Raw genomic sequence first — 20,978 nt, forward strand, 5'->3', positions numbered from 1 at the left:
GAGAAATTCCCAGGGAGCTCTCTATCCTCCAAGTATGTGGAACAGCCTTGTTCCGAGGCCACTCCCTAGCCCCACCTGGCTGGCAGAAGACCAAGGAGCCTAGCCAAGCCGAGGTCTCCTCTGCAGGTGTCAGGAGTGAGCCCAGGCCTCTTTGGCCTCTGAACTTCCCTGGCAGGAGGGCAGAGGCCCTAGAATGTTGCCTTCTCCTCAGGCAGACTTTTGCCTCCCTCCTTTCCTCCATCCCTCTCTCCCTCCCTCAAACTCACAGCCTCCCCAGTACTCTCTGCCCCAGACTTAGGACTAATCTCATTAGGCCATTATCCCTGTTTGCGTCAGGGCCTGGAGAAGCTCAGGTCACCCTCTCCTGTGGCCCTGAAGATTCCTTTTCTGACCCCATCTGCTGAAACACTTCCTCTGGGCCCTCAAGCCCCCAGGCCCCCAGCCTCCTCCTGGAACATTTTCTCTTTGCTCATGCTGAAATACAGTTGTCCTCTGACCGGTCTTCCCCTGGTGCTCTCTTAGGCGGGGTTGCTTCCCCACCTTACAGACCATCCCCCACCCCACCTGCCTTCTGAGAAACTCACTCATTTTGAATCCCTGCGTAAGAACTCCCCTTTCTCCCTCTACTCCAGTCCCACCAGGTTTCTCTCGTCAAGGCATATGATCTCTGTGTGCTAAATCCAACAGCCAGTTCTCAGGCATCTTTCTTCACCATCAGCATTTGCCTCAGTGGACAGATCACCAACCCCTGCTGAAATGCTTCTAAGTCACTAAACAATTCTGTTTTTCTGCCCCTCAGCTGGCTCCTCCTCATGGCCTGGGGTGCCCCCAGGCATTATGCCAACTCCTTCTTTCCTCCCCTCGCACCTGCCCTCCAGGGATGGCTCAGTGATGTCTCCTACATGGGTATCTCCAGCCCAGATGGCTCCCCATGGATATTCTAGAGGCATCTCAACCTCAACAAGCCCCAAACACCTCCAAAAGCATCTTGTGAAAAATGAAAGACAGGGCCTCTGCCTGGAAGAGCATTTCTGGGAGTGGAGATGGTGGGGCAGAGGGTGCTGGGGCAGCAGCACAGGCCACACTCACCCCAGAAAACGCTAAACAGGATCTCCTTGGCTCCTCCTTCTCACCTGGCTGTGTTCGGAGTGTGAATCCGAGTCTCTTCCTTTGCATTCCTGCATCCAAATCTTCCCTTTTCTCTTGGCTGTTTCGTAAACTCCAACAGAGCCGATGGAGCTGCGGGGAAAGCAGGAGCATGTCACCACCCAGGGTCCTGTCACACAACCTGTGCCACGACTGGCAGCTGGGCACTGAAAAGAGATCTGGTTCTTAGACTCCAATAAGAGACAAAGGAAATGTGGGGAGGGATTTCAGTTCCGGCTCTGGTACCATGTGGTTGTGTGGCCTTGGTAAAGGGTGACACAACTTGCCTGGGCCTCAATGTCCTTCAGCTGTATAGTAAGGGGTGGAAGGCAATGTGCTCATGGCTCCTTCTGGTTCTGAGGGTCCAGGAACCTGTGCTCTTTAGGGTGAGAGAAGCCACCTGCCAGCCCTGGACTGTTCCTTCTGGTGGAGGAGGCCCTCTTACCAGATGAATGGGACAGGGTAGACCCAGGAGCTGCTTTCCTTCCAGAAGCCCCTCCTGGCTGGCAGAGATGAGCACTAACTCAGTCCATGAGAGGCTTTATCTGGTTTACCTGGTTAACCTGGCCCTGGCCGAGCTCAGTTGCTCGAGCTCAATGAGGCATTTGTAGATGCAGAAGGGGGAGCATTCCCTCCCTCCTGGTCTGAAATTTCATTTTCTTCCTGAAAACATATATGGAAACTTTGAGAAGTAACAAAATCCAGCCAATTGTTGTTGCCTTTTTTTTTTAAGGGTTGTAGTCAGCAGAAGCACAACTAAATCAACATTCCTCCAAGTCTATCCTGGAATAGATTTTAATCTATCATACCAGCCTCGGTATATTTAAATCTCAACCCACCTCCCCACCCCCCAACATATGGCAGGGATGGGCTGGGCCCCCTCCCCAGCCAGCCCGCTCCAAGAGCCACCCAAGCCCCACCTCTCAGCTAAGGTGTTGGAACTAAACTTTTGCTATATTAGCGACAGAGACTGGGTTTAGCTTTTAACTGCTTCCTGATGATGCCATATGTATGTATTTGCCTTCCCAATTACGCCGTCAGCCCTCTGCGGATGAGGTCCTGGGTGCGCTGGAAGAGTCTGGATTTAACTGCTCTCCCCTCACCCCACCCCCACGCAGTGGTAAGCAGAGGACATGGTCCAGTGCCTGGACATTAACACTGATCCACAAACACTAATTCTCCTCTTCATCTCCCCCTCCCCTGTTGGAAGCTACCTTGTGTTCTCCAGAGCGCCTGGTCTACTGCTAGGCAGATGGGAAACACCCAACAAGTACTTGGCTACCTCAGAAGCAGGCAAAATAAAAAAAGGTGAGAGTAAGAGAAGGGAAGAAAAGAAAGCAATCTAAATGCTAAAACAGGAAATTAGATTCATTCCCTTCCCAGCCGCGCCCCCCCCCCCCCCCCCCCCCCCCCCGTCCCGCCCTTTCTCAAGGTGCTGGCAGCAGAGGAAGCCTCCCTTGTGGCACGCCTGCTGCCCCCCACCCCCAACCTGGTTGTTCTCCGCATTGGCTCCACCCCTCTTCCAGCTGGGCTCTATATGCAAGAGAGGAAGGAATCAAATGGAAATTACTAAGCAGCAAGCGTGGCCAGAGGGAAAGCCCAAGGGTGAGCTGGAGGACACTGAGGCAGTCTTCCAAGTTCATGGCTTTTACTCAAACCCCAGGCAAAGGAGCAAGAAAGGTACATAGTTCTTACAGACCCTTCTTCCTTCTGAGCTCCTTCAGAAACTTTGGACACCCAGGACCCTCCTGCTGCTTTCTAGCTCAGCCAGGTTCCTGACCTGCAGAGCCTACTGGCCCGGCCAAAGGAGGTGACGTGGTGGAGCTAGGTTGGAGCAAAGATGTGCCACTTACTAGTTTTGATACCTTGGACAAGGGACTTAACTTCTCTGACCCCAGGTTTTCTAATATTCCAACTGGGGTGACTGACAACTGTCTCCTGGAGGTAGGAAATGGCTGTGCCAGAAGAGGCTAAGAGTCGGCCACAGGCAGCTGCCTGAATTACTGACCCCTCCCGCTTCCTGTTGGCTTTAATTCTCTCTGGGTGGGTGGCAGCTGGGACTAGCCTGATTACATTAATTCATACTGAGGTTACGGAACTTAACACTTCTAAGGAAAATTTATATTTTAAAAGACAAACTTCTCATTCTAAGTAAATACCTAATTGGCGGAAGACTGTTGTAAAGTCTTCTAGTTTAGTTTTTAAGGCAGAGCTCTTGCTGTGTTACTTGCCTACATCTGATGCATCCTCCACGCGCCTGGCCCCCAGCCCTCCCACTTTCAAAAAGAATGTGGGCATTCAGCCACTTTTCTCCAAAGCTGGCAGCTCACTGGGATGAGGGACTATTGGTTGACCCCTGACCATTCTAATGGCAGCACTTACGTGTTTATCCAGAATTGGGTCTGTGAATAAGGAGATCCCCAGGATGGTGAAAAGACTGACTATGAAGAGGAATATGGCAAAATAGAGGTATTGTATGCTGCAGATGATCATAGGGCCCTCGTTGTTTCCTGAGCAGGGCTGGGGACAGTAGACAAACTCAGACACCATCCGAAGCAAGCCAATCAGGAATCCACTTGTCAGCCCCCAGAAGGCGCCCTGCCAAAGGAGGAGCCCCGAGAGTTGTTAGATGAGAGGAAGACAGGTGATGAGACAAACCATCTTCAGCCTCACGTGACTGGTTGAATTCTAAAGTTAGCCTCGTCATAATAACAGCTACAAATACCTTGCAGAAGCAGAGTGTGAGCACCAGTGCAGAAATTCCTTCTTGGGCTGAACAAAGACCTGAGACATCTGTACACTCTTTTATGTCAATCAGAGAACTTAAACATTGGAAACACTTTTAGGTTAGATCATGAATAGGCATCTCAAATGTAATGCGTCCAAAAAGGCCCCAGACCTCTCTATCACTGTGAAGGGCACCTCCATCTCCCCGGACACTCAGGTAGAAACCTCAGCCGTCATCCCTGTTTTTTTTTACTTTCCATCCTGCCCTACCACCAACCTATCAGCAAATCCTTATGGCTTTCCCTCTAAAATGTATCTGGAATCCAATCACTTCCCATCTTCTCTATGGATACCGCCTGAATCCATAACCACCATCTTTTCTCACCAAAGTGGTCTCCCTCTCCAGCTTGCCCACTGTTTCCATGGACGCCAGAGTGATCTCTTCAAAGTATATATTAGAGAATGCCATGCCTCTGCTTAAACTCTCCAATGGCTTCTCACGGTCCACCATCACAATCAAATCGTACTCACTCTTCAACTGACTCTGCTTGGCTCTGCCACTCTCCCCTTGGTCATTCCACTTTGGCCACTGTGTGTGACCTTCCTGCATGTCGAAACTGTCCACTTTGCTCTTGGCTCAGGCCTTTGTACTTGTCCTTGTCTCTGTTTGGGTCCCTCCCTAGATCTTAATATTTCTGGCTCATCCACCACGGTTCAGATTCAAGGTCACTGTCTCAGAAGAAGTCTTTTCCTACCACCTTGGCTAATGTCTTTGTATCCTCTACCCACCTCCAGCACCTGCCCTGCCACCCTCCATCATCCTTTTTTATCTTTTAACCCATTTCCCATTTTTCTTTTAAAGTGCAGCTTGCTGCCAGGGTTAATTTAATTTTACATAAACATGCTCTTTGAGGCTGAAGCAAATCTGACTGGTTTTCAATGTGAAAATAAAATATAAAAACTGTTCTTGGAGTTATTTCTAAACAGAACTTGTCTCTAATCCTAATGTGACAGAAATGTATATGACGATCAGTATGGTAAATTTCAAAGCACGGAACTACACAAAGCAGAACATATAGGATTTGACATTTTCAGCCACCGAAAATTACATTTTGTAAATAGAAACACCACTACTAAAAACAGAATGCTATCGATAGAATGATGTCATTTGTTTCGAAAGACTATTGATATACTGGAGCGATGCGAAAATAATAATAAAAGTGAGATATTTTGTGGCAAACTTTGGGGTTAAAGTTGGGACTGTAATTCGTGAGTTATCTCAGGGTAACTGTTGCAGCTGAAAGCACTGCTGGTGAGTATACTTGGGGCAAATGGGAAATGGGTTAAACAGCACTGCACCACTGTCAGAAATCTGTGTATTCACTGGGCATCATCTGTCTCCTCCAATTAGACTATCCACTCTTTAGGAATGAAGACTTCCTTCTGGCTCTGCAGCTGTATCCGGAGCCTGTTTCAGGTGCGGCTGAATGTTGGAGGAGACAGAGGTTACTGTATGTGAGCAAATATCTCTGGAGAGAGTTCAAAGTGAAAGCCAGGTGGATGATCTGCAGGAACCATTTATTGAAGGAGATGTATAGAAAGGGAAGATCTAGAAACAGAAGGGTAGCAAAAGCCAGATGAGCATGCCATCTGAATCAGGGTCAGAGAGAGGGCCTGGAGAAGTTCTCTAGGTTGAAGAGGGCACCCACAATATGCCTGTAACCTTGGATCAGTGGTAGCAGGAGGGCCACTGCCCAGATCCCCAGTTTTCCTTGCTGATAGGCCTTGATACCTTAAGTGGGTGTCCTAGGTGAGAGGCAGATTCTTCTGAATGCCTGCCCCTCTTATCCATTCCCTTCCCAGGAGGGCAAAGGGAAGAAGCTCTGGCATTCCCAAGGCCTAGCCGCTCTCCACATTATCGGTGCTAAATTGAGTCCTGATGAGGTGGGCAGAACAGGGAGCACTAGCAGGTTCGTGTAGAGGACAGAACACCTGAAATGAGCCTGGGAGGAAGCATCAACCAGGTGGTGGAGGAAAAGTCCGTGCAAATGAAGGGAGGCCAGGGAAGGCACTCAGCATTGCAAATCAGCAGGCGTGGCAGGGGTCTATGGGCTGTGCATGGAGAGGGCAAGGGCTGAGGGGCAGGAAGGGGCCAGATGATGGAGCACTTCAGACACTGTGCTCAAGAACTTGTGCATGGCCCAGCTACTCAGTGCTGTTAGGGGAAACAAGTTAAAATCTGACTCAAATAATAAATAAAAATATTCTGTCAAACAATGATTTCATAGTCTTATTGAAGAAACAATTGAACGATTCATTAGGATCTTTATTTAGTTTTAAATGTGGCTGAATGGTCCTCACTGCAGGGAAGGTGGAAGGAGCCCACGACTGTACATCCTCCTGTGAGTATGAAACCTCTTAGCATGACACATTCATGTACAGAGGCATTAGAAGAATACTTTCCTACAGCCAGATATATGTGAGGGAGGATCATGAACACTTTGCATTGTCTATGACATTATTGAAAGTGGATTACATTGCAAAGGGAGGAAAACAACATCAGAGCTCGCTTTTACCTCACATGCATAAGAGAGGGTGCGAACCTAATCTGCCCAGGAGGAAATCATCTCTCAGAAAGCAAATGATGCAACGTTGTGAATGCCTGAAGCGCAAGAGACCCTCCTACGGCAACTCTGGCAAAGACAACTACGATATGAAAGCAAGCCCATACACTGTGCCATGTGGTGGCTGTGCCAACACCCACCTACCTGCTCAGTGACTCTCTTGGAAAATATGGCAAGGAGGAAGATGGCAGCAATGGGTGGCACCAGGTAACCCAAGACTGACTGCATGTATTCGAACAGCTGTTCACCATGTGTCACTTCAATAATAGGGATCCAGATGATGGTGGCAGAAAGTAAGAGTATAACAAAAAACCTGTAAATTAAACCAACAGTCAATAGCAATTTGATGAGTTTTTCCCCCTGCTGATAAAATATCTACAAACTATAAACTATTAACTCCATTATCCCTTAGGTTAAATTCAGGGACCCATTCATAACTTTGGAGCAGAAGAGATAGCCATACTCCTAAACACTAATAGGGCCGTATGGTTGCAGACAAAAATCTTTCAACTTCTGAACAAATAAAACTGAGTGTCCGTTTGCCTGTTACTGGATTATGGATAGATTTTTACCATATTTGGAGGTGGGTTTGGGGCAGTCATGCTTAAAATGTATAATACATGGAAAATATTAATTTCTTCAAAGGTGAAACATTTTTAAACATTTCGGACAGATTAGTATGGCACATGATTTTAAAGATTTCAGTAAGTTCAGAAACTTATTGTTTAAATTTTGCTAAAAATGTTAAGGAATTGAGTAGAAGCTCCAAATGTTCATTACCTTTTCTAAGTAAAAAAAAATTTAATGTATACCCAAATATAAAATTACACTAGGTCAAATATCACCCCAAAGATTGAATAAATCTTATCAGTTCTGTGTCAACAAAAGCTTAAAAATAATAATCTTGAGAGAGTGAGTATAAGTTAGAAAAGACTAATACCTTGATAGTCAAAGAAGAGGCAAGGAAGTGAGTTCTAGCTCTAGTAATGAGAGACTAGCTGGCATGGGACTAAGCCTCCCACAGATAACAATGATAAATTCTAGATCAAATATAAAAACAAAAACACTGAAGAGTAGCCGAAAACAGGCAGAATCAGGGGAGGGAGGTGGGATTCAATCTCTGAAAGAATGGAACCATACTAGGTGCCACCTACATTTACCTACATTTCCCGAGGCCCTCCGTCGTCTGCATGGTGTGGGGTGGTTGAAAGTGTTTGGGGGAAAATTCCAGAAAGGTGGGAGCCCAGAGCAAGGGGGTCCAAATCTGTGTATAAACCCCACTTAAACCCTTGGCTGCCCCCTGAATTATGCACATGGGGGAGAATTTCCAAATAGCCCACCAACGAGCAATTGCTGGAAGGCAGAAAAAGATGAGCAAGATTTCAGCTCCTGCCTAGAGCGGGGAAGACAGAAACTGGAGTTTGAATCTCATCAAGCTAGAGGAGCTATCTAACCACCTCAGGCTTTTCACCGAAACCCCTGAAAGACCATGCCTTGGACACTATATCCCAGGACTAAGAATTTGCTCTAAGACTAGAGCAAAACTGAAACAGATATCCTCACAAAGTGTAGAACCAGGCTTGCACAAGTTTAAGGTAATCGGCTAGTAAATTATCTGCATTCTCAAACAAAAACCAATACTCTTCAGAGGAATATGACATAGTCTTTACAATATATTATCCATAATGTTCAGTATACAATAAAATTTACCGAGCATGTGAAGAAATAAGAACATGTGACCCATAGTCAAGAAAGAAAGCAATCAATAGAAACTGAACCTAGGGTGGCTTTAGGTATTAAAATGAGCAGATGAGGACTTCGAAGCAGCTATTAAATCTACAATTAAGGACTTAAAGGAAATGATGATTATGAATTAACAGATGAGAAATAATGACAGAAAATTGGAAACTCTAAAACATTTTTAAAAATCAGTATAAATTTCAGAACTAAAAATCCAGTTTAGTTTAGGAAATGAAAATTTCACTTGTTGGTCTTTGAACAGATTGGAAATGGCAGAAGACAGGGCTAATTAACCTAACCGCAGACTGATAGAAATCTAAACAGAAGGACATAGAGAAAAAATTTAAAAAAATAAGCAGAGCTTCAGAGATCCGTGGGACAATATCAAAAGGATTAATGTGTGTAGCATCCCCCCTAAAGAGGAGAGGAGCAGAAAAATATGTAAAGAAATAATGGTAAAAAATATCCCCATTTTGATAGGGGGGATCTAATTCATAGATTCAGAAGCTTAGCAAAACCCAATCAGGATACACACACAAATGAACACCCACGTTCTATAACAAAATTGCTGAAGATTAAAAATTAAGAGAAAATCTCGAAAGCCACAGAAGAAAGGCTACATTAAGTACAGAAAGCGGTACTGTGAATTGTGGCTGACTTCTCATCAGAAACAAGAGGACAGAAGAGAATGGAAGAGCATCTCTAAAGTGGTGAAACAAAAATACTGTCAACCCAGAATTCTACATCCAGCAAAAATATCTTTCAAAAATAAAGATGTAAAACACATTTTCTTATGAAAACAAAGAGAATCGGTTACCGGCAGACTTTCATTATAAGACATGCTGAAGAAAGTTCTTTAGGGTAAAGGGAAATGACATGGATGGAAACTCAAACCCAAAAGAAGGAATAATGAGCACCACGTCGTTGCAGGTGGCAAGATTTCATTCTATTTTATGGCTGGGTTAACATTCTATTGTATATATGTATCACTTCTTTATTCTTTCACCGATTGATGGGCACCCAGCTTGCCTCCATATTTTGGCTATTTTAAATAGTGCTGCAATGAATGTATGAATGTGCATGTCCCTCTGAAGTAGTGTTTTGGGTTTCTTTAGATAAATACCCAGAAGTGGAATTACTGGGCCCTTCTTTGTCTCTTATTATAGCCTTTGTTTTAAAGTCATTCTGTCTGGTATAAATATTGCTACCTCAGCTTTTTTTATTTTTCAAATTTCTTCATTCCATTTTCATGAAGTATCTTTTTCTATCCCTTTACTTTCAGTAGTGCTTTCAATCTGAATTGAATCTCTTGTAGGCAGCATATGTAAGGGTTTTCTTTTATCCAATCAGCCACCCTATGTCTTTTGATTGGAGGATTTAATTCATTTACATTTAAAGTAATTGCTGATAAGATGCAGTTATTGCCATTTTATTATTCGTATTTTTTATCTTTTATCCCCTTCTTCTTAAGGAAGTCCCTTTAACCTTTCTTGTAACACTGGTTTGGTGGTGATGAACTCTTTAGCTTTTTCTTGTCTGGGAAGGTCTTTATCTGTTCTTTGATTCTAAATGATAGCTTTGCTGGGTAGAGCAATCTTGGTTGTAGGTCCTAGTTTTTCATCACTTTGAATATTTCTTGCTAATCCCTTCTGGCCTGCAAAGTTTCTGTTGAGAAATCAGCTGACAGTCTTTTGGGAACTCCCTCGTAGGTAACTAATTGCTTTCCTCTTGTTGCTTTTGATTCTTTGACTTTAACCTCTGGCATTTTAATTATGACATGTCATGGTATGGGCCTCTCTGGGTTCACCTTGTTTGAGACTCTCTGCATTTCCTAGGCTTGTACATCTATTTCCTTTGCCACATTGGGGAATTTTTCCATCATTGTTTCTTCAAATAGGTGTTCAATTCCTTGCTCTCTCTCTTCTCCTTCTGGCACCCTTATGATGTGAATGTTGGTATGCTGGATGTTGTCCCAGAAGCCACTTAAACTGTCCTCATTTTTTGGATTATTTTTTTCTTGTTGCTGTTCTGACTGGGTGTTTTCTGCTACCTTGTCTATCAAATCACTGATTCAATCTTCTGTATCAGCTGATCTACCGTTGATTCCCTCTAATGTATTCTTAACTTTAGTTGTTGTATTGTTCATTTCTGACTGGTTCATTTTTATGCTTTTTATTTCCATTTTTATGTTTCCTAGCTCTTTGTTGAAGTTCTCACTGAGACCATTGAGCATCCTTATAACCAATGTTTTGAACTCGGCATCTGATAGGTTGTTGTCTCCATTTTGCTTAGTTCTTTTTCTGGAGCTTTGTTCTATTTTTTAATTTGGGACATGCTTCTTTATCTCCCTACTTTGGTTACCTTCCTGTTTGTTTCTATGTATTGGGTAAAGCAGCTATGTCTCCCAATCTTCGTAGAGGGGCCTTATGTAGTAAGTGTCTTGGAGGCCCAGTGGTGCAGTCTCCTTGGTCACCTGAATGGCGTGTTCCAGGTGTGCCCCTTGTGTGAGCTGTGTGTGCCCTCCTGTTGTAGTTGAGTCTTGGTTGCTGTTTGCATATCAATGGCTGATTGGTTGTGAGGACTGGCTGGTGACTACAATGCAGGAGCTGTTGTGCAGGGGCTGACCCTATGGAGCAGGACTCACTTTAGTCAAGCTCTGGTGCTTGCCCAGTCTGCCTTTTGCATGTGTCAGTTTTGGAGATGGTTGAGTGGTGCTCTGGTGTCGTCAGAAACTGTCTACTGAGTGTGTTGGCTTTGGGGCCTCTTCAGAGAGGCTCTGTTACAGGCCAAGGTCAGCTGCTGCCTGAGCACCATCCAGGGACACTTGATATGTACTACAAAGTGATCTGCATATGGTTGAAACTTCTGCTGGGCTTGGAGGTACCTCATAGAGGATAAGCTGTGAAATGAGGTCAACCGCCGCTAGTGCCAGTTTTGGGACTACTTAGCAAAAGATACAGGGCACGCTGAGGCCAGATGCTGTTTGGTTGAGTTTTGTGAACCTTTGAGAGATTTTAGGAAAGTCCATAGCATGAGATATATGCTTAATGTAGAGATTACATGCATAAAACATGCATATATGGTCAACTAATATGGGACAAAGGAGCCAAGACTCTTTGATGCAGAAAAGACAATTTCTTCAATAAATGGTGCTGGAAAAATTGGATATTCACATGAAGAAGAATGAAATTGGACCCCTTACAGCACTCACAAAAATTAACTTGAAATCGATTAAAGACTTAAATAAAAGACCTATAACTGTAAAGCTCCCAGAAAAAAACATGGAGAAAAATTTCCTTCACATTGGTCTTGGCAATATATTTTTTTTCAATATAACACCAAAAGCACAAGCAACAAAAGCAAAAATAAACAAGTGGGATAACATCAAACTAAAAAGCTTTTACAGCAAAATAAAGAATTAACAAAATGGAAAGGCAACCTATGGAATAGGAGAAAATATTTGCAAACCACAATCTGAAAAGGTGTTAATATCCCAAAAATATAAGAAAGGCATACAATTCAATAGCAAAAAGCCAAATAATCCAATTAAAAAATTACAAAGGACCTGATTGACATTTTCCCAAAGAAGATATTCAAATAGACAATTGGTGCTCAACATCATTAATTATAAGAAAAATGCAAATCAAAACAATAATGACAATGATATATCATCTCACACCTGTTAAAATGGCTGTCATTGAAAAGACCAGAGATAACCTTTGTTGGCAAGGATGTGAAGAAAAGGGACCTCTTCCTTGTATACCTTTGGTGGGATTGTAATTTGGTGCTACCACCATGGAGGTTCTTTAAAAAAGTGAAACTAGAACTACCATATATGATCCAGCAATTCCACTTCTTGGTATATATCTTAAGGAAACAATCATTATCTTAAAGAGCTATCTGCACCCACATGTTTACTGCAGCATTATTCACGATAGCCAAGACATGGAAATAACCTAAGTGTCCAATGACAGATGAATAAAGAAAATGTGGTATTATACACAATGGCATATTATTTAGTCATAAAAAGAAGAAAATCCTGCCATTTATGACAACATGAATGAACCTGGAGGACATTACGCTAAATGAAATGTCAGACAAAGACAAACACTGTATGATCTCATTTGTATATGGAATCTAAAAAAACAGAACTCATAGAAACAGAGCAGATTGGTGGTTGCCAGAGGCAGGGGTAGATGGTAGGGGAAATGTGTGAAGGTGGTCAAAAAGTACAAACTTTAAGATAAATAAGTCCTGGGAATGTAATGTACAGTATGTTGACTATAGTTAACAATACCGTATTATATATTTGAAAGTTGCTAAAAGAGTAAATCTTAAAAGTTCTCATGTCAAGAAAAAAAATGTAACTATATAAGATGATGGGTGTTAACTTCTTCTAATCATTTCAGAATATATACATATATCAAATCATTATGCTGTATACCTTAAACTTATAAAATGTTGATTATATCACAATGAAACTGGAAAAAATGGTGTCTTTTCTAAGAAGCACGTAGTTGGTTTTAAAAATAGTCTGCTAATCTTAACCTTTTAACTTAGGTATTGAGCCTACTTACATTTCATGAAATCACTGATATATTTGGGTTTATATGTGCTATCCTATTGTTTTCCATTGAACTCACATTTATGTTCTTTTTATCCCTTTTTAAGTTCTTTTAAGCTAATCAAATATTTTATTAGTTATTCCATATTTTCCTTCCATTAACTTGTTAAACATTCTTGAACTTTTCTTTCATTGCTTAGTCTAGAGATTACATGCATACAACATATTATAGTCTGGTACACATTTTATTTTTATTATATCCCAAATAATTCTATTATCAGATAATAAGTTCCATTTAGTTTTTTCTTATTTTCTCTGCTATTATTGTTGTATATTTCTTTTCATGTTATAAATCCCATAGACATTTTTTTCTTATTTATGTTTTCAATAGTCAATAATTCATTTATATTTCCTACATATTTACCTGTTCTGCTCTTCATTCTTCTCTGAAGTTCAATTCTTCTATCTGGGTTGTTTTCCTTCAGCCGGAGGATCTTCCTTTTGTATTTCTTACAGTGAAAATCTAATGTAATAAATTCTCTCAACTTGCATTTATCTGGAAAGTATTTATTTCATCTTCCTCTTGGAGAATATTTTTGATGGGTACTGAATTCTAGGTTTGCAGGCTTTTAAATATTATCTATCTATTTATTTATTTATTTATTTACTTACTTATCTATCTATCTATCTATTTATTTATTTATTTGTTTGTTTATTTATTTATTTTTACTAGAGCTCAAAGGTGTCATTTCATTGTCTTCTGGCTTTTACAGCTTCTTTCGAAAATTCTGCTGTCAGTCTTTTTGTTACTCTTTTGAAGATAATGTGATTTATTTTCCTCTGGTTGCTCTTTATCTTCAATTTTCAGCAGTTTCACTATAATGTAGTCTAGGTATGATTTCCTTTGTATTTATCCTGCTTGCAATTTGTTGAAATTCTCAAATCTCTGAACAGTTGTCCATTAGTTTTGGGAAATTCTTGGCCATTATCTTTTCAAAAGTGCTTCTATCCAATTTGCTCCTTTCTGTGATTCCAACTGTGTTCCGGGTGTATCTTTCTTTTTTATCTGTATATTTCAGGTTTGAAATTGTCAATTGTTCTATTTTCAATTGACTAACTGTATCTTCTGCTATATCCAATAAGTTCTTAACCCACACACTGAATTCTTAATTTCAGATATTTATTTTTCAATTCTAAGAATCTTTTCAATCCTTTTATAAAATCTGTTCTCTGCTGAAATTCTCAATCTTTTCATCTATTTTTGTACATATTTTCCTCTATTATCTTGTACATATTAATCATGGATATTTTAAAGTCCTTGTTTGCTAACTTCACCTGTGGGTCTACTTTTAGTAAATGTATTTTACATTTATATATACATATTTTTTACATATATATTAGTATAAAATAGAATTGTAAGGAGGGACATTCCTGCGTTGCTCCTTTCTAGTTTCTTCATTAACTATAATGTAGGCTTTTAGGCAATATAGATATATTTTATCATGTTGAAAGGTACCCATTTTACCAAATACCTTTCATCATCTGTGAATAGAGACATATGATTTTTCTTTTTTTCCACTGATTTTTCTCTTTTGACCTATTAATATGTTGAGCTATATTACATTTCTTAACATCAAACCGTCCTTATATTTCTGGGAAAAAAATCACAGTTGGTAATGAGATATCATTATTTTAATATTCTCTTAATATATTGTTGAATTTGTGTCTAATATTTTATTTTCAATTTTTGCATTGGTATTTAAAAGTGAGGTTAGTCTTTAGTTTTAATTTTTTTCTGTGCTATATTTAATAGGTTTTGGCATCAATATCTTGAGATTCATATAACAAATCTTCATTTTTTCTATGTTCTATAACAATTTAAATAAAAGTGGTACCTGTTTCTTAAAATTTCTCAGAAAAGTGCATTTGAACTATGAAATGCTAACCATAGTGTGAAGGCAACCTCAAAAGCAGCAGTTAGATGGATAAAATAGATGAGCAACATGCACCTTGATGCAAGATAAAGAAAGCGTATGGGTAAAATGTAGGCCACATCACATGTGTGTAGGCTGGATGTGGTCCAAGGGGCAACCAACATGAAACCCTATAGAAAAAAGACAGGGACCATGTTTTGCATATGTTTGAATCCCCCACTCCATCCACGCCCAGCATGACGTTGTGGCATTGTGGTTCAGAGCATGGCTCTGAGATGGACAAATTCTCCTACTTACTGTATGACCTCAGGTAGATCAATTCTCTTCTCTGAGCCACTTTCCCCCCATTTTTCCAAAGACAATAAAATTTATCTTTAAAAGTTATCATGAGGACTAAATGAGATGAAACAGTGTATGTAAATTTCCTCACAAGGACTATGTTGGGGATACAGTAAACTATGCTCATTTTTATCACTGCGATTACTTAATGTTATTCCCAAGTGAAAATAATTTTCTTTGTGATTATAAAAGCAATACATCTTCATTGTAATGGCAGCAAAGAATACAATCATTCTGTATATAGACAGGATGATTCTATATACAGTATTATAGCCTAAAATTTTCACGTAATAACATTGTGGTCATCATTTCACTGACAGTAGTAACTAATGCAATTAGAGGAATCCTTCACCTTCCTGATAACATGAGTTCAATTTCAGTAGCCATAGGCCGTATCTGGGAATAGATGTCCATTGTGAACACAGCGCTGGCACTGTTGAAACTAGAAGCCAGGGAAGACATGAAAGAGGCCCATAGTGCAGACATCATCAAACCTTGTATACCTGAAAGAGAAGGGACATTTCCTAGACTTTCAGCTCTGTCCACACCAGGAGATGCCTTAGGCCTCCTAAGGAACTTTTCTATAAACTAAATTTTCTCCTACAAAACATTCAAATTTTATTTGGAGTGAAATGCCATCAAGGCTGTAGGCAAGTGATGCTGTTCCTTGTGCCTCAGTGCCCTCATCTGTAAACTGGGTGTGAAAGTACTTACTACATAAGGCTTTTGTTAAGATTAAGACAATTTAAGTATATGGGTTAACACAATTCCCAATACAAAGCAAGCACTCAATAAATGTAAGTTATAAACATAACAATCTAGTATTATTACCTGAAAGGCCACCTTGCGGCAAGGACTTTGCTCTGTTGAGAGATTTCTGTGTGCCATTGGGAGAGACTGAGGGTAAACAGAACCTGAACTGAGGGTCTGCATTAGCAAGCTCCCACCATATTCAGTGGGCTACTTGGTCCAGGCAGAGACTAGTCTCCGTGGATTTGCCTTCCTTCAGGTGCCCTACAGCCCACTCTCACTTGCAGCCCTGGGTACTCTAAGACAGATTCAGCTGGAAAAGCCAAACAACTTCCTTCCTGAACTGTGGAATGGTTAGTATTTCCTTCAGTTAGATTCCATCTATATCATATTTTATGGAACAGTCTCAACTTTTCTAGCCTATTGATCTCCAGAGCTAATATGAAATTATTTTTTAACTATTTCCATGGATTTCGGGAAACAGATGAGATGAATGCACAGGCTCACTGTCATCTCACAGCGAAAGCCATCTCACTTTGGGTGAACTGCACACCTCCTTGCCTATCCCATTGGATGTGAGCTCTTTGAGAGCAGGGCTAGGTTTCTGTCATCTCTGCACTCATGGCTTAGAACAATGTCTAGCACGGTGTGGAGCAAAGGCACGAGTTCAATTGGGGAAGTGAACAATGCAAATCCCAAGCACAAATGGTGCCTCTGAGAGCACATGCACTGCCAGTGTGAATGTGTGAGGAGTGAAGAGGAAGGAGGCCCAGCTCCTTCCCTCAGGGCAAGCAAGTTTCTTTCTACACAACTAACTTGTCCCACTGGACAGCCTACATTTCTACTCAGAAGAATGGGCTGACTGGTGGACAAGCCCTCACTTACAGCCCGAGGGCAGAGGCTCCAATGGGGACACAGATCATGGGGTTTCTATGGCCTTTGATGGCAGGATCCATTTCTTACCTTTGGGCATTAGCTTCATCACCAGCATTGGGTAGGCAAGGGAGCTGCAACTAGTTCTGGTGCCACAGTACTTTTCACATTCAGAAGGTGTAACACATGCCACTTTTTCTGCAATGAGAGATACAGTCACACCAACACATTGGCCTTAGAGCTCTAAAATTTGAGCCTAGGGAAAGGGAAGCAAATAGGAATTATACATTCCTAATTTATTAAATTCTTGGTCTACTGGTGACTGCTCCAATTTATGATCCTACACACTCTTCAGGAGCTTAGGGTGGAAGCAAAAGCTAGGAGTTAGGCACTGAGGAATCAAATGAATTAATGCTTCTACCAATTTATGGTCTGACCCAAAGCAAGTACCCTGACCTTAAAAGCCTTTAATGATCCCAGCTACACGTTAGGAAAACAATCGGATTATTCATCCACATACTAATGCGTGTGAGCAACTCATAAACTTCCTCCTTTAGCCCTGACAGGTATGTTACTTTAAGAGTATTTGGGGAGAAATTTTGGACAAAAGGAAGTAAAGGGTGTGAATGTGATATGCTCATCAAGAGCTTAAATATAGGATATAGTTAAAATGTAAGAAAAAAAAGAAAAACAATAAATCAACATAGACTAGAATGAGGCAGGATACTGCCTAGGTTTATGGGTTAAGCAAGCTATTTTACTGGGGACAGCTATCTCGCTTAAGAAGCAGTTACCGATTATCTAGAAAAAGAATGTAATAACTCAAGGGGGTGGCTACTATGAATGTTTGTTTTCATTTGCCTATTCTCCTTTCCTCCTACTTTGAGTAACAGGACCTCAATCTGACTTGGTGTGGTTTGGGAAGGGCCCAAGAATAAGGCCTGGCCATTCTGGAAATTCCTTCTCCTTAGTCACAATGACTGGTCTGGTCTCTATCATTCAAGTGAGTTCCCTAGGATTCATCTGGGATTTCTGCGGGAACTACTGGGAAAGGAAACACTTATTCTGTGGGGGTTGTTGAGCTGGTGGGATAGATGCCTGGTGCTGATGATGACAATCTGGCTACCAGACAAGGTTGACACCAGCTCAGAAGAAATAGGAGCTAATAGTTCACATCATTTTCAAATAAAAGCCAAAGTAATACAAAGACCTATACAGAAAACCAGATTTAGAGAATCACACCTTGGCAGTGTCTGGCCCCCAGCTCTGACCAGGAGAGAGACCCAGAATCTAGGGCCAGAAGCATTCAGGTTAATAGAAAAGCATATTCTTCCAGGAACATGGGCAGGTGCCCAGCTTTCATGATAAATGGCTTTCTGGCTTTGTACACTTGGCATGTGTAAATAGATCTGTGTGTGGCCATTTCTGAGGACTACAGACAAGTGGTTCTGGGCCCTTCACCATTCCAAGTGCTCTCTCCGTACATTCCATGAACTCCATTCACCTTCTAGTCAGAAGGCTAGAGGGAGTTTGGGTTCCTGAGGCCCACTCAAGCTAGAGGGGGAGCTATTTCTCATTCCTTTTCCCCATTCCCTTAGCAGCTTTTAGAATCCAAAACACATACAATCCTGCCCAGTTTTCTTCCTTAGCGAGCGCAGTGGTCCATGGTATGGAGTGGGGTTGGGGAGGCAGGGCTGTGAAGCCCAGGGGATTTTGGGGTCCTGGAGAGCACAAGGGCCTATTTTCTATTTAATGAGGAGGAACCACCCATGAGATCTAAGGGTGCTGCCTGACAGCCAAAGACCAAATGTGGGAATGTTGGAACATAGCAGTCCTTTCTGTTAAAAGCGGAAAGGAATTAGGATTAAAAAAAGAGGTATGTCTTGGGGACAGACTGAAGGATGAATTAGGGTTATAAATGTCTCCTGTACATGTTACTGAGCAATGAGAAGTGTTTTACATTCTGACCTGGTTACAGCACTGCAGCAGAAGACTCACGAAAGTTGCCGGCTTTGCCTCAGTGGCTGCACCTATCAGAGTATGTGCTCCATAAAGGGTGAATATTCGAATAAACAAACCTGGTACCCTGAGAAACAGTACAGCTAGTAAAACTAGGTTGAAACAGGGATGAGATACATCTGCAGAATTATGATAGCCCATTAAGGAGAAAAGGGATGTTTCTACAGCATTTAATGGAAAGAATGTGGGCCTCAGAGTCAGATCTACTTTGGGGGTCATATCAAGCTCCTCCTTCGACAGGCCTCATCTGTCCAATGAGGCTACACAAACCCACCTCTGGGGCTGTGAGAGCAGCGATGGCATCTGGCAGACCCCCAGCACAGTGCCTAGTATGGTGCTTCCTGTGACAGAAGGGGAGGATCTCAACCTTCCTGTGGATTGTGCCTTACGCCATGGCAGAGACTGGGCCCCGGCTGCAGGGAGCATCAGTGGCTCTTTCCTGCCTGACCTTCTCTCTTGCCATCTACCTCCATGGTCTCTGCCAGACTTCTCAGCTGCATCCCTAACCCAAACCCATTGCTCCCAAGACAGCAATCTAGGGTACCTTGACACTAGTATACCATGGGAGACCTGACAACCCCAAATGTTCTCTAGATCTCTAAGACAGGAGAAGCTGATCAGGGTGAACACATCAGAATCAAGAATTTACCTGGGTACAGGATGCGGCTGATCATTCCTGGCATCACTATGCTGAACATGGACAGCAGCTTCAGGCACCCACAAAAGACACAGCCGCCCTTCACGTGAGATATGTTCTTCCCTGCCAGGCACCGCTGGACAGAAATCTGCCAAGGAAATACAGGTGGGTGAGGGGGGTGATGGCTTTATCTGAGTGTATAAAGCCCAGGCTGCTTCACAACAGATAGGACAATTATGACCTGCTGTGTTAGCCGGATGTGCCCTCTGGTGGATTTCTGCTAAGCTGTCCACCCCAATCATCCAAGCATCTCTGGGGCATTCGGGGCTAGAAGAGATGTGTGTGACCAATGAGCACATTTTTCTCAGTGCACAGCTGCCTGAGGGGACAGGGATGGTGCACATGACCTTGGCCTCATTGCTAGCACTGCACACCAATCATTGCAGCACAGTGCTTGCAAGCTGCCCCCTGGCAAGGATGAGATTCTCTCTTAGAGGCTATGGAACATCTCTGCCAGGAAGAAGGAGGAGAGCTCTGTGACATCAATCAAAGCAAAGGTGGGTCCCTAGCAACAAATGAGTGTTCAGAACTGGGACCAACTTCATTCATCTAAATTGAAATGAATTAGTATAGACCTTTAAAACGCAAAAATCTCCTAAAAGATGTTTCATGACCCATTTCATGGGGCTCCTGCTGTAAGAGGCAGTGTGCACTCAGGCTGAACAGAATGGTACAGCTGGCAGGTGCACAAGCACTTAAGAAAAAACAGAAAGTCATGGTCCAGTGCATCAAAACAACACAGTATTATGTATGCACTAAAATTACATTCTTTAAGAACATTTAAACAATGTGCAAAAGTGCTCAAAGTGTGATCGATGGTAACTAAAAGGCACAGGGTACAACAACCATACCATATACACCGTGACTCTATACCTAGGAAAAAAATCACAGGAATAAATCAACATGATAATAGTGGTTAGTCCTGGGATAGTAGAATTAACAGGCCGGATTTTCATTTTCTTCTCTATATTTTCTTTATTTTCCAAATGCATTATTTTAGTAATAGGAGGAAGATCCCAAAGTGGGTCTACCTCATGCAACAGGTATTGCTTCTCAGGAAGTCTGGCATCCTGTTGCTGGTTCTCAGTGAACATGGCCTCTGTTGAGCAAGTTAGGGGCGGAGAGTGGCACGTAGCCAGGCTGCATTTCCTTGTCTGTGTTTAGCCCTGTGCACAGAAGAGATTGTCTCTCAGGGAAGAGAAGAAGCAGGCAAGGGCATAGACTTATTCTGAGGAAAAACTGATGAAAAGGGCATTAAATTATTCCAACTAGAAATGTCCTAAGCACTTTCATATATTGTTATTTAGTACAAGAAAAGGATTATTGTTTAAAAATGATGGTGGGACAAAGGTCAATAATTTTCCTACTGTCAATTTGTCTTTTTTTAAATTCAAATTTCTTCTGAAATGATTTTCTTCACTAGTTAGGGAGTTATATATTCTACTTCTATGTTTTAATTACTGTTCAAATTTTAACACAGATATAACTTCAAGTCTAAAGGAAATCAGTATCCCCACCCTTCTGAATAATTTAAAGTCCATAGCCAGATTTAACTCCAAACTGTG

The 20,978-nt window shown here is 41.9% G+C and overlaps 1 protein-coding gene across 1 annotated transcript in view; it reads right to left on the reverse strand.

Annotated features, from left to right (window-relative positions):
• The window catches only part of LOC120590551 (sodium/glucose cotransporter 1-like), a 59,150-nt gene that overhangs the window by 1,789 nt on the left and 36,383 nt on the right, over positions 1–20,978 (reverse strand). Inside the window, exons 9-14 of the mRNA XM_039848341.1 lie at positions 19,366–19,501; positions 16,788–16,895; positions 15,427–15,577; positions 6,642–6,810; positions 3,529–3,744; positions 1,134–1,239 (exon numbers count right to left, since the gene is read on the reverse strand). Of these exons, the coding sequence (XP_039704275.1) occupies positions 1,134–1,239; positions 3,529–3,744; positions 6,642–6,810; positions 15,427–15,577; positions 16,788–16,895; positions 19,366–19,501 (886 nt within the window). The remainder of the gene's footprint in view (positions 1–1,133; positions 1,240–3,528; positions 3,745–6,641; positions 6,811–15,426; positions 15,578–16,787; positions 16,896–19,365; positions 19,502–20,978) is intronic.

This window comes from Pteropus medius, unplaced genomic scaffold (assembly GCF_902729225.1).
Source record: "Pteropus medius unplaced genomic scaffold, Ma_sr-lr_union100, whole genome shotgun sequence".
NCBI lineage: Eukaryota > Metazoa > Chordata > Mammalia > Chiroptera > Pteropodidae > Pteropus > Pteropus medius.